The 13,363-nt window shown below is 37.8% G+C and overlaps 1 protein-coding gene across 1 annotated transcript in view; it reads right to left on the bottom strand.

The window, feature by feature from the left end:
• The window catches only part of TMEM135 (transmembrane protein 135), a 189,455-nt gene that overhangs the window by 104,600 nt on the left and 71,492 nt on the right, over nucleotides 1–13,363 (bottom strand). Inside the window, exon 5 of the mRNA XM_056327900.1 lies at nucleotides 8,826–8,891. Coding sequence (XP_056183875.1) covers nucleotides 8,826–8,891 — 66 coding nt within the window. The remainder of the gene's footprint in view (nucleotides 1–8,825; nucleotides 8,892–13,363) is intronic.

Genomic DNA, 13,363 nt, shown 5'->3' with positions numbered 1-13,363 from the left:
TTTACCAGTTAAAATAGTTGTTTACTGTTGCCTATTTCTTCAACTACATGAACGCATTAACATAACATCAGCATGAACACCACCGAAGTGAGAAGCAGCCTTATTCAAGTACCAGCCTCCTGTCGTACCCACTCTGCCTTTCCTCACGTATACAAGGAAAATTCTCCCTACAGATGCTCTTTGCTCTGGCGGAGCAACGGAGTCGCCAGACCCTGTCCTTGGGAGCAGGTTTTAAGTATAAAGCAAGGTGACAGCTTCCTTCCAAGGCCATGACATACAAAACCACAATTAAAATAGTTATTAAACAAACGCTGTCCGGTTACAGAAAGAAATGCCTATATTTGAAATGACAACCACCACCTACATTTTTAATGAGAAAAAAATTAAGAACAATAATACCTTCAGAAAACAATCCCATATACTTCCCAGCACCATATCTCTTGACCACCTAAAGTCACATTAAACCAAAAACTAGATTGGAAAGTAAATGTCCTCACATTTAGTTTTGTTGCCATAATTTTATGTTGCCTGCATTTGCCATGCACTCACTGTTTGCTGAGGAAAAAGAATAAGATATCTGGAATATATAGGCAAGGTATTACAAAAAAAAAAAAAAAAAAAGTCTTTAAAATAGGTAATCGCCTCCTGACTATTCCTTGTCAAAAATGTCTTGATGGAAGACAAGACAACTGACAAATACTTCTGTGCATAATTTGATTTACCTTTTAGCCCTGTGTTTCACTTCACAATGGGGAAGTTATGATTATTGCAAGATAAAAACATATCATCAGCCTGCATTTAAAAAAAAATATAATAAAAATAATGCATAGCATGAAGTCAAATGCTTAAGTAGTAAATCCCATTTGCTCTAGTCTATGAAAAATAGACATACTATATATCCATACATTTAAAAGGAAAATACAAAGTATGAATCACCTAGATAACTTTCGAAACAGAACTGGAATCACACATTCTCTAGATTTCCAAATTCGTGTGTTAGCTTCCATCAGTGGCAACTCTCCATATGCTGGAACATGTAGCCACTACCGTATTTTCATATATTTCTACCTTAAATTCACACCAGACACAACTCAGCATATACATTTTTCCCATTTCCTATCAAATCAGTTCCATCAGTTTGCTTTAAAATTATTTGGAGTAGGACAGTATTTTTTCAAGGCTCATGATGATTTTTGGTAAGAAACAGAATACCCTCAGGCAAATCGCTTATTAAAAGAGGAAAAAAATTCTTCAATATTCAACTAAGGTTTTGAGACAAATTTACTTCCCTCTTCATGACTGCCAATGAATTAAAAACCTACGAACTGCATAAAATGAATAATAACCTGGGCAAGTAACACCTTCCCACAACCAAATACATGGCACAACCATCACTCAGACACTCTGTACTGGAACATCTCAAAGGTAATCTGGTGGTTTTCCTCCTCGGGGTTCAACAGCATTCCCTCTCTCCTCCTCCCTCCCTCTCCAATCAAGCTTTAGTTTTCAGTGCGTTTAATCAGAAGAATTATTTACTTTGGACTTACTTCCAGATAATATAGATAAGGTATGCCAGTCTTCAGCAATTAAATTACCTTTCAACTGTTACCCATTGTGACCCGCCAGAAGGATTTTCCAGATGCCACTACTATTTTTAAGTACTTCTGACACATAGCCCCCAAACCGAAACCTTAAGGGAGACAACAAAACAGCTCTGTCCTTGTGGATACGTTCTCTCCATTTGCTGCTCCTTTGCAAGAAGTTATAAAAACCTCAATACTACTTCCAAAAAAGATTTTGCTAAAGAGAAAGCTGTACCTACATAAGCCAATAATTTACTGGGTTTTTAATTGATGTTTCAGAACACTGATCCAGGATACTTTTTTTTTCTTAAACACATCTCTTTCAAAAAAGCTAAAAAAATATCAAAGTACAGATTATTGTCCTGGGGATAGAGGAGAACTCGCTGTAGATGAACAGGGACTCAGATCTGCCTGCAACTCCCTGCTTTTATTTTTGAAAGGTATTCATAAAACTAAGAGGGTAACGATCACAGAAATTAATATTGAAAGCTACTGGCACTTTGGATCTTACACCACATATTCAGAAAATATGGTCTAGTTAAATTAAATTGACGCTGTTTTGCAACATTCTAAATTAAAAAAATACACATTTTTCTGTGTACTAGCAACACTTAACCGGGAGGAGAAAAAACCCCACAGAATAAGATCCAAGAGACTGACAATCCTAATTCAAAGGCAGAAAAATCCCATGAATGTTATGACATGGCCTTACAAAAACTTAAGTTTTATTATTGTACCGAACCAGATTTCTTTAGTGATGTCAAACACCGTTTGCTGGGAAGCATTATCATTTCAGTAAGAACACACAAAGCTCATTTTGACCCAGAGTGCTGCCTTTTAAACATGACCTTGGCTACAGACAGAAGGCTTAGCAAGAGGAGAAGCCTTCAGGACCACAACTACAGCGTCTCTACTGCTGCAAGATTTATGTAAATCTGAGAAAACATCTTTCCTCACATATTAACATGACAGCAACAAAGTATTCCAGAAAAAAGCATGGAAACCAGAGATGATGGGGTAGTCTTCTGTGAGAGCAGAACTTTTGAACCCCGGATAATAAAGACATCTTTGTGATAGGAAGGCAGGAGGGCGAGGGGATCAGATGTCCACTATCCCACTGCCATTCAGCTTCTAATGTGCCTGTAAGTGATTAAGCCTGGTATGCCCCCAAGCTGAAATCACAGGAAACAGTGTGCCCAAAGCAATTTTATTTAAAAGAAAATTAATCTCAAGCGATTCTCAGAACTTTTCAGAACCTAAGATGTTACGGTTTACGAAGCGTTCCTGCATTTCATGTACTACAAATGAACCTGGCCAAAAATACAAGCAGAAACATCATCGTGACAAACCCCAAAATTTAAAAATCAAACTTAGAATCTGGTAATTTCTAGAATAAACCCCTTTATATGGAAAAGAGACCATAATTTAAATGAACACTCTGTTCCACGTCATCTTTACAGTACACAACTGACTGAGGTGTCCTAAGATTAAGATCTCGTTCAAATTGCTGTAACAGTAAGTAAAATTAGGAAGTCCCTTCTCATGAAAAAAAAATATTACAGTTACTGATATTAATAAAAAAGGTTCTTGTCTACATGACTTCATTCCACAGCTGAGCTTCCAGGATGCTACACTGCACTCTGCTACGACATGGTGGATGGGGAAGAAAGGGCTTCCTAGAGCTAACAGTAATGTCAATTTAACATTGTCCCCTCTTTTCTTAGGTTGAAATTCTTTCCTAAAATGAACACAAGATAAAATTTCAGTTAAAAGTCTACAGATACACAGATACATATATATATATCTCCATGCATACATGTAGTTTAAAGAGACAAAATTGTTCTAGAAATGTAACTACAGTGACTACTGAATTGTGATCTACTATGTACCATTTAGTGCAATCCACAAATGCAAGAAATTAACGCTTTCACAGTATCTTAAGCTTTTAGCAACATTTTAAAATTTATTATTTAAAAGCACTATTCTAAGGTATACATACGTCCCCTCATATAACAAAGAGCTTACGGTTTTGATTTCTAAAGAATACTCTGTTGAATAAGAATTATCAAAACAAGTGTTTTATCACAAAAGCGTATGTTTTGCTCACTTGGGAATAACTGCATTGCTGTTACTAAGCTCCTTCCAATTCAGACCAAAACAAATTGATGTTATCTTGAGAGTTGTTCTTGATTTAAACCTTGAACCCAAGTTACACGGATGGCACTTGGACTATGTCATCTCACATCTGTTACAACTGCAAAGAGTAAAGCAGAGGACAAAGCCCATGGAACTAACAGAACTGCTGCACACAAAAGTATTTCCTATCACTGTTTCCACTGTTATGTGTTTACTTGTAAAAATATAAAAGAAATTGCATTTTAAAGACCCTTAGTAATCCCCTTGTTTAACTTTTAGCTAAAAATATAATGACAAGTGTATCATCAGTATTTACTATCAATACAAAAGTCACAGAAATTACTTTTTACAGATATCTGGGCTAAATTTATAAAGCTTTGCACTTCACCTTATTTACCTGACAGAAAACAGACGAATGAAAATGTAATTCTGAAATTTATTAAACTTGGCTTTAAATAAAAGCAAAGACATGCCTTCTTACAACAAAGTACACTTTCAAGCATGGGTACCTACTACCATAGCGATGCATATCATTACATGCATTACACCATAAGCAATTTTGGGCTGGGAAGTACAATAATTACTTATATTTTTGTATCTATTTATAATTCAAATGTGGTTGACAACAGTCATTTTATACCTAATATAAATCCAGATATTGTCCATGCAAACAATGTAACTGGTAATTCTCAAGGAACCAGGAGTCAGCACCAGCAAACCAACATAAACTCCAGTTGGAGGTTGGTCACTAACTTACCTGGAGACGAACTAAATAGGCTGAGAAGGAGAGACAGGACACACCGGCTGGCCTCTGCCTGCTTTTTATAGCATAATATTCACCAGAGCCTTAGACAGGTATCTCTTCAGGCACCCCAGCTAAACCCAACCGCCGCTATCAACTGAACCTCTCAGAAACTTAAGACACAGCCTGGAAATCCCTTGGTATACTTGTTGCCCATGGCATTTCATGAACCAAGGCTTTTGTATAACTGGGGGGGAAGGGGAAAAAAACACCAAATATCCCAAATTAAAGGCATTCCATTGTAATGCTACAGACTGAAGACTCCCATTTCCATCTTTGAAACCTCTTCAAAAAGTCTCAGCTGTTGCAGGCATTATAAAATTAACCCTATCAGTCTAAGCTCTTTCTTTGCTCCAACTCTCCTGTGAAAGTCCTTCTCTTCTGAAATTTTGTTTCCGTGTCTTTACGATCACAAGACACTACATGAAGATTTTGAAAGTTCCCCATATGCCTTAACATTTCAGACAGAAGGGAATGGTCCACGTGGCATGGCCCTTCACTTCTGAGGCAGCAATGTTTGGTTTTTTTTCCCCTGATAGACTTAATGAACCCAAACAATACACACCTGAATTCCTCCACCTGGAACTCCCAGCATTTTTCATATGAAAAGAGATTATAACAGTTTACAAATTCATAGAGATGTTATAAGGAATGAGTTAACATCCACAGGGTTCATACACGGCTGGTATCAGTTCCAGCTCTCTGGGAATCATGCTCTACCATTGTGTCCCTGTTGTCCATGTCATCGTATTTTTTCCATTAAGGGTTCCACCCTCTCCGCTTATCCTCCTGCTCCATCTCTGGATGGGCTGTGTGCATTTGCTTCCCTCCTCTACAGGGACTGAGAACATCGGTGTCCTGATCAGGCCCCTCCTTGTTCAGGACGTCCACAAGACATACAAATCTTACGTGACCCACTGGTTTTGCTGTACCACTTGCTCAATGGGAATAAAACTGGTCACTTCCAATTAAGATTAGGGAAGTTTTCTTTCTGTGTACAGTCATCAAACTTCATCTCAGCCTGTTCCATCCTCCTACCACGCATCCAGTGACTTCTCATAGCCACTGCTGCCAATCCTTATCACTCCTCCTCCTCCCTCTCCCCCAGGGGGTTGAGCGCACAGCAGCAGAAGCTCCAGGGGACGCAGAAACGGGAAGCATAAACAGCGAACCCCTGAAGATAGCAGCTCCGTCTGGAAGAGGCTGGACAGCACAAGGAACAGATGGCAGCAGATCTTACCCTGCTACATGAAGACCAGCAGCAGGAGAAACAGCTGGAGCAGCTGTGTCTGCTGCCAACCCCAAACCTGGCAGCATTAATGAAACGCACCCTAAGGCTCCCGTGCGCGAGCACAGCAATAGAGCTGGTGCGATCACATCTGCTCATACAATTTTTGGATCTTTTGGGAACTAGAAGCACTAACAGAAACAAATAAAGCCTACAAGGCTCTGCCTCACACTCCACCCCCAAAACAAAGCCACTGACAGAAATAACGAATTAACATGACAAACAACATACTGAATCCTGCATATTAATTATGCTTCTGGGTTTGATTACCTCCCATGGATGCTACTAGACTTCAATTCAGCCAAGAGCAAGAGAACCGCTGAGAAAATTCTTCAGGAACCTCTATGATCTATATCCCACAGTTAAATAATTTATTAGCACTATGTACCCAATTTTGATAACGACTTATGGCAGCACTGTTTTCTAAACTTCCAACAGTAACTTTACAAACCATATGCAAAAGTCAAAAAGCAGTACAACCTCATTTTTCAATTTCTTCAAGGATAATAAAGGAGAAATTTAAAAATTCTATATACATAATGGCTTGATGAGTTGCAGTGGATGAGGAAACGTTGGAAGGAGGAGAAAAGGCATTTCCCCTAGACATTCAATATTATAAACTATAAATCCACCTGGTGATGACAACTGGATTATAAGGGATAGTTTTTCATGCACCCTGTTTTGCCTGTATAGAAGATATGTTTGCACATTAATCTGTTCAGCAGTGCAGACAGAATATTGCCAGGGTTTATTTATTAATTTACAACAAACAAGTATGATTTTAGCTTCCAATATTGAACAGTTTTACTCCTCTTAAATGTTAAGTGGGGTTACATTTTTAAGTACTGCTATGAAAGCTGAACAGCACTTTTGCACATCTGGAGCGCTGCCTCCGTAGTTTGGAATTTCCAATAAACAAGTGGCTTTGCTTTGATTTTCACTGCCAAGTTCACACTTCTCAAACAGAATACAGTCAACTTTAGTTCATATTCAACTTTTTTTCTGGCTTCCTTTCTACTTACACACTGTGCAAACATTCAGCAATTTCTTGGAAGAGCTAAAAAAATGTTTAATATTACTCTTGATAATTGTATGTTTCTTCTGGAAAAATTAGTTTCATTTGATTAATATCATTCCTCATTTTCAGACTAAGTAAATTATAATTCCACAATGGAATTTAATGAAAATATTTTCCTTGAGTGAGAACACTTTTTCCCCTATGCATATTGCCTGATAAAAATATAAGAGGGAAAAAAAAAAGGTCTTTTTGTTTCTCCCACTGCCTTCATACACAAAAAAACCAACTCTGGGCAATTCTTAAATGTTTTACCTATAAATTATCTAGCTTAGCATTAACTGCATTTCCACTGAAGCCCAAGGAATACCTTGTACATGGTGTCACAGGACACAGTATGCCAATGTAATGTTCACCATCATCACACAGATGCACTTTCATCCAGTTCCTTTCTTGCTAACCATGGCTACATCATCTCACCACTTATTTTGCTGCTTCTCATCTGGCTCTCCCTAGCCCTTGAGGCAGTTTAATTGATAAAAGATCAGAGGGAATATCTGAAGAAAAAAATAAAACTTTTTCTACCACATCAGTGAGCTGAACTGGCTCAACACAAGATGGATCAGATACAGACATTGCAATATTCACAAGAGAGATCATTATGCCTGCAATCATCCCAGTATTTTGCATTGCATGGTACAATTAGTTACACATTTAAAAGAAAAAATCATTTGATTTTTCCATAATTCACACCATTCACTGAGTAACTACAAGGATGGAGATTCCACAAGTTCTCTGCAGCCTTGTCAATAAAACATAGAAAATTAAGCACCGTTCACTGAGAAAAACCAAACAGAATTTGGAAGGGTTACACATATTCCATAACTAAGACTTCTGGAAATTTCTTTTCTACAGAAGCGTGTAATGCATGAACATCAGTATGTTAAAAATATAAAGAATCTATTCAGAAACACTAAAGCTACCGACAATGGCAGGACAGGAAATCTCAGGTACATCTTCACACACTGATGCAAAGATACTAGTTTGTTTAAAGACAAATTAAGGCAGCTTCATCAGCAGAAGGAACATTTTACAGCACAGCCTGGATTCCCAGGCTAAGTCTATGTCTCGATTCCAGACTGAATGCTGTGCCTACTATGTGACCTTTTCAGAGTTACCTCAGAATTTGATCAAAATCAGATTACCATGAAAAACACATGGAGGTTTCTACAATTAAAACCCTATATATACCAGAGCATCCAGCTGTGGCAATGCCCAGATCAGTTCTTTCTTCCAGTGTCATGACTGACTGTAGTATTTTTTTTAAAATTAAATTCAATCTAAGCATAAATTGCACCACCTAATATTAGAGACATTTAATCATCAATGTTCAGAACAATGTTTACCTGATATAAAACCACACAAAGGAAGAAACAAACGTTCACCATCAACAGAAGCACGTATGAGCAACATGATATTCAAAATCTATTTATCCTCTATAGAATAATGCATGTCTTAATACTTCATATACTACCTGAAGTTACTATTTCTTGAAAAGAACAAAAGATGAAGTGACCTCTCTGCAGCTACTCAATAACAAAGATCAGCCTCATGAATTTCTCTGGATTCTACAATTTTTAACACAGACAATCCAGTGAAAAACTACCTGCCTAAAGGACGTACCTGTGAGTCACTTCTATTATAAGGCTACATTATGATTCAGGCAGAGAGAAAAATGGGAGTGTTTCCTGAAGGGTACTTAATCACCCACTGGGCAGGCCTTAAATTCTTGTTCTCCTTAAAAAAAAAAAAAAAAAAAAAAAAAAAAAGCCACCACACAACTGTAATGTAGGTATGCAAGTTATATACAGTCCAGCCCTCTTCACTTACCTGCAGACAGTATTACTCTCAGGAATTTATAAAGCATCATATTAATAAAACATTATATCACATGTGAAAAAAAAAAGGAAGAAAAAAGAAAAAAGATATATTTAGCCTTACTTCTCCATGTCTTAAAGGTGTAATAGCTCCTCTTGCTACTGCCATGCGGAACAATGTTTCTGTTGCCTGCATCAACAAACACACACACAAATTGGTTAGTTAAGTACAGACAACCCCAGATCACCAGTGTCTGTTTCAACACTTTTTAAGGTATCAGCTACCTTTAGCACCCTTTTACAAATGAATCATTTCAGTAAGTTATTTAGAACAGTCTGCACAGGTTAGGCAAAGGTTTACTGCAAGGTGAGAAGTCTATCAAGGACTCTGGTCTACAGCGTAAGTAACCCCCTAAACAGTGTGCAGTCCCTCCTGCGACACAAGACCCTTCATCCAGCTCAGAGCTGCTCAGCCACATAAGATGGTCTTCCACAGTTGTCAGGTAAAACTGGGATACTAATGGAAAAAATAGCTATATAGTATCTTACAACTCATGCAACCAATTTATTTTTAAAATTGCTGTTTAATATGACACACTTCAATTAACAAACAAGTCTCAAAAAACAAGAGTATGATGCAACTCTCTTCCTAAAAGCACCCGAGCCCTCTGAACTTTTAATAATGGTGACATTAGAAAACACAACATTCTCATGTGCAAATGACAGGGAACACAACTTGGGGGAAATCTTTAATAAAGTTAATCTTTAGTTAGGTTGCATACCTTACCGTGTTAAGTTTTCCCATCCTTTCTTTAATCCAGTGGGACAATTAGCACATATTTCTGACATAAACATAGATTACTGACTCTTAATGCAGGCTACAGTACAAAAACATTCTGTTATCACTTTTCCTTCTACAAGCTGGTTGCCAAAAGCCATGACAAAATTCACTGGTTACGTAAAATCACAGATTGGCACATTAGTGCACACAAGAACAGATTTGTTTTAAAGCATTGTTTCCACAGCAAGTAGTGAAGCCAGCTTCAATTTCAACTGTAATGAAACGTGGTTTAAATATCTGGTTCTAATAAAATAAAAAAAAATAAAATCTAACTTCAAGGATCCATGTTAAAAAGTAATTAGCAGGCTGTTTCAAAAAATGTTTAGAAATTCAGAAATAAAAGTAGTTTGTACTAGCTGATTATCTTGCTAAATAGCGATTTAACAAACAAAAAAAAAGCAGCTCAGTACTAATGTGACTGCAAGACTGGCTGGGTTTATGCTACACTACCTTAAGACAGCTGTATCTCAACAAACTAATATCAAAGGCATCTCTTAAGATGAATTCCTCAGTCTTGCTAGACACAGATTAAGTGGGGTTCACTCTTTTCTAAATAACTGCCTGCAGGAAAGAACATTATAAAAGAGCTTCTAATTACTTTATGCTCCCCCCAGCCCCCAGCGAAGAACGCCGACTGCAAAATGCATCACTATGTTTACACCCATGACAGCCTAGGGCAATGCCCAGGCGCCGTTCTTTTCAAACCCTTCTTCTCTGAGAGATAAAGGGAACCTCATACAACCTTTTGTATTTCCCAGAATTGGTTTCTTTCACCAACATTTTTAGGGCTGTTTCAACCGAATTGAACACTCTGTCAATACAGCTAAGCTGCTTTTGTTTCTTTTGAAAACTACTGGCATGTGTGACTTTCTTTTCACATCTACTAGTAAAAGTTCTCCCCTAATACACTTGCACTCACACCGTTAATGCCAGATGTCAAAACCATTCAGCCACAAGGAAGAATCACAGCAGCAGCAGATCTAGCACCATACATGTCCTCTTATGGGCCACTCTTCATGCGCCCGGTATCACTCAGAAGATTAGCACTACAATCACAGCTGCCCACCCAGCCGGCATGGGGGGGGTGGGGGCACCTATAGCCATCCATGCACTGACAGTGACAAAGCTGGAGGAAGAGCTATCAGGTTTTTAGGTATGCAAAATCCGAGAGGATGCGTCAAGAAGTTCATCTTTCAAAAAAGTGGTCAGACTCCTGCGTACTGCTGGTGTGATGTTTAAGGCGAAGGAGGCAGGCAGCAGCAGAAAACCTTTCAAGTTTGTATCCTTTCTACAAAGAAAACGAAGTGTGAACAACATGCTGAGATTTAAGTAAGGCAACGTCTTATGTGGAAGAAGAACAAGACAAAATGGCTCAGACGTCTCTTTAACACCTTCACAAAACTGTAACATCACACAGACTAGTGATAAAAGTGATCAGGCTAGGAAAATCTGACCAGTCTTAAAATCTGCATTTCTCTGTAACACTTCTGGTTTGGACAAACTCCCACACTGCCTTTAATTTCCATCTTTACCCTTTTCTGCCCTGCAAATGCAGGTACAAACAGGGGCCACCAGGTTCTACTCAGGGCCCCTTGGAGCCAGTCACCCAGGGCTGGAGATGTTTCCAGCACCTCTAAGGGCAGAGGTCCCACAACCACTCTGATCAATCTGTTCCAGTATTAAAACAAACAAACAAACAAACAAACAAAAACACACACAACAAAAAAACAATTTACAGATGACCTGCAAATTCTCTGTGCTTTCCAAAGAAGCACAGCCCAACTCCCCAAATTCTCTTAAGCGGTGGAAATCCTTTATGCCAGCCAAGTGGAAGGCCATCCTTCCTTCTGCGGCTTCTAGCTGTGACAAGCCAAGCCACACTGAAATCCCCCAAAAACCACAGAGTCCTGCTGGCATTCAGGCTGTACAGGTTAGATACAGAGGAACAAGCACGTCGGTGGAGAAACTTAATATAAACGTACCAAAATACTCTATTTTTTTGAAATGTTAAAGACAAATTCCATCATACTTAATGCTCCATAAAGAATATGCTCCATAAAGAATAGGGGGGTGGGGAGTGGGGGGGTGGGAAGCTGCATGAATGAAGAAACCCACAACAGTAATGAAAAAAGGACAGTATGTTCACACACCTCCTAAACTTTCTGAAGTGCTGGGTGTGATAATAACTTGCTGATATTAAAAGGATCCCTATAAAAAAATCAAACCTACTTTGACTAAAAATCCAGTTTACTGAACACAGCTTGCCTGGTGTACTCTTGGATTTTAATTTTAAATTTACCAAGGTTATTAGGACAATAACAGCCAATATTCATGCTGCATAATATTCTCATGCAACTTGTTCCAATATTGATTAAGTCTAAATCCCTTGAACGCCAATGTCACAAATTTAAATATTTTTTTTAAAAAAGTATTACGTATATTGAAATGGGATGTTTGCTTATTTAATTGGATTAAATCTGATAAAAACATGCAGAGTACTGCTCTGTCACAATTTTTCAACACAGGCTAGCTAATTTTTAAAAAAAACAACCACCTTTGACTTTTTCAGCAATAGATTTATATTAGAAAAGTTCAGCATACTTTTAAGCATCAGGTCAAAACTGCCCTTCTCCCCCCAGAACAGTTTTCACAGCTCTTTTGGTTCACAATTCCCAGTATCCTTGAATAAAGACACACAAAGTTACATGGCATTTAGAATAAGTTGAATTACCTGGTTGCAGTATCAGCCCTTTCAATCCTTCTAAACAACTTTAAAATAACTTCTAAAATCTGTGTATGTATTTATAGTAGATATTTTCCCACTGAATGCCAGATTTTTATATGCATTTATCACTTCCTAATTCAAAAAAAACAGCATAAATTATGTCTATTTTTTAATACTGAAAATACCAAAATAATCTCTTATTTTATGCTAGGATGTGTAACTGTGACTATGAAATACAAAAGACTGGAAATATTTATCATCACGTCAGGATAACCGATTAAAAAAGTAAAATTGTCCATTTAAGAAATAATAATAGCATCTCCAAAGAAACCACCAACTAGGACTTTAGATCATTTTCAACTGCTTCTGCCTCTGTTAGCATTTAATATTTCACTATAATCGGATTTTTATCAAGTTGTAAAAATGTAAGATTTATCTGCACTCAGTTCGCTGTGAATAAGCCTTAAGTAAGGATCATCACAGGCTTAGGCAATGCCTGCAGATACTTCTGTTTGGGGATGGGAGTCGGAAATCTGTAAGAAAGCAAATCATCAGCACGTGGTTTCAGTGATCTCAGTGTGAAATAAATGTGTTGCCAAGCTAAATCCCAAAATTGTTCTTCATTATACTGTGTTACATTGTATGTGAGGGGAAATGGCAGCCTGATGTATCTCACCACCCTGTACCGCTGTGCAAGCTCCGATGCCATCTCCAAAGACGACCAACTGCTCCCTCTCCAACCAAGCAGTCGCTTCTATTCAAATTGTGCGGTATTGATAGAAATTGTAGGAAAAATAGCAAAAAAACCAGCACCTTAGATTCCAGATGTTTTGAATTTTCTAGGTATTCACAAAAATAAAATGGGTTTATAATACTTTATCAAAATAGTTACTGGTTTACCAAAGTTAAAACTGTAAATGCGAGCAGTGGAGGGGACTGCTAATGCACATTGATTAATTTGGAAATGCATGCTTTTTAATCACCTGACAGATATTGGCATCTACTTCCAAAGGTGCATTTAAAAAAAAAAAAAATATTCTATTTAAAGAAATGTTCTGAAAGGCACAGATCTTTGGTAGTCATTCAGAGCAATTTA

This window comes from Falco biarmicus, chromosome 2 (genome assembly GCF_023638135.1).
Source record: "Falco biarmicus isolate bFalBia1 chromosome 2, bFalBia1.pri, whole genome shotgun sequence".
NCBI lineage: Eukaryota > Metazoa > Chordata > Aves > Falconiformes > Falconidae > Falco > Falco biarmicus.
Note: the sequence above shows the minus strand (reverse complement) of the source record. Positions and strands in the feature narration are given on the sequence as shown.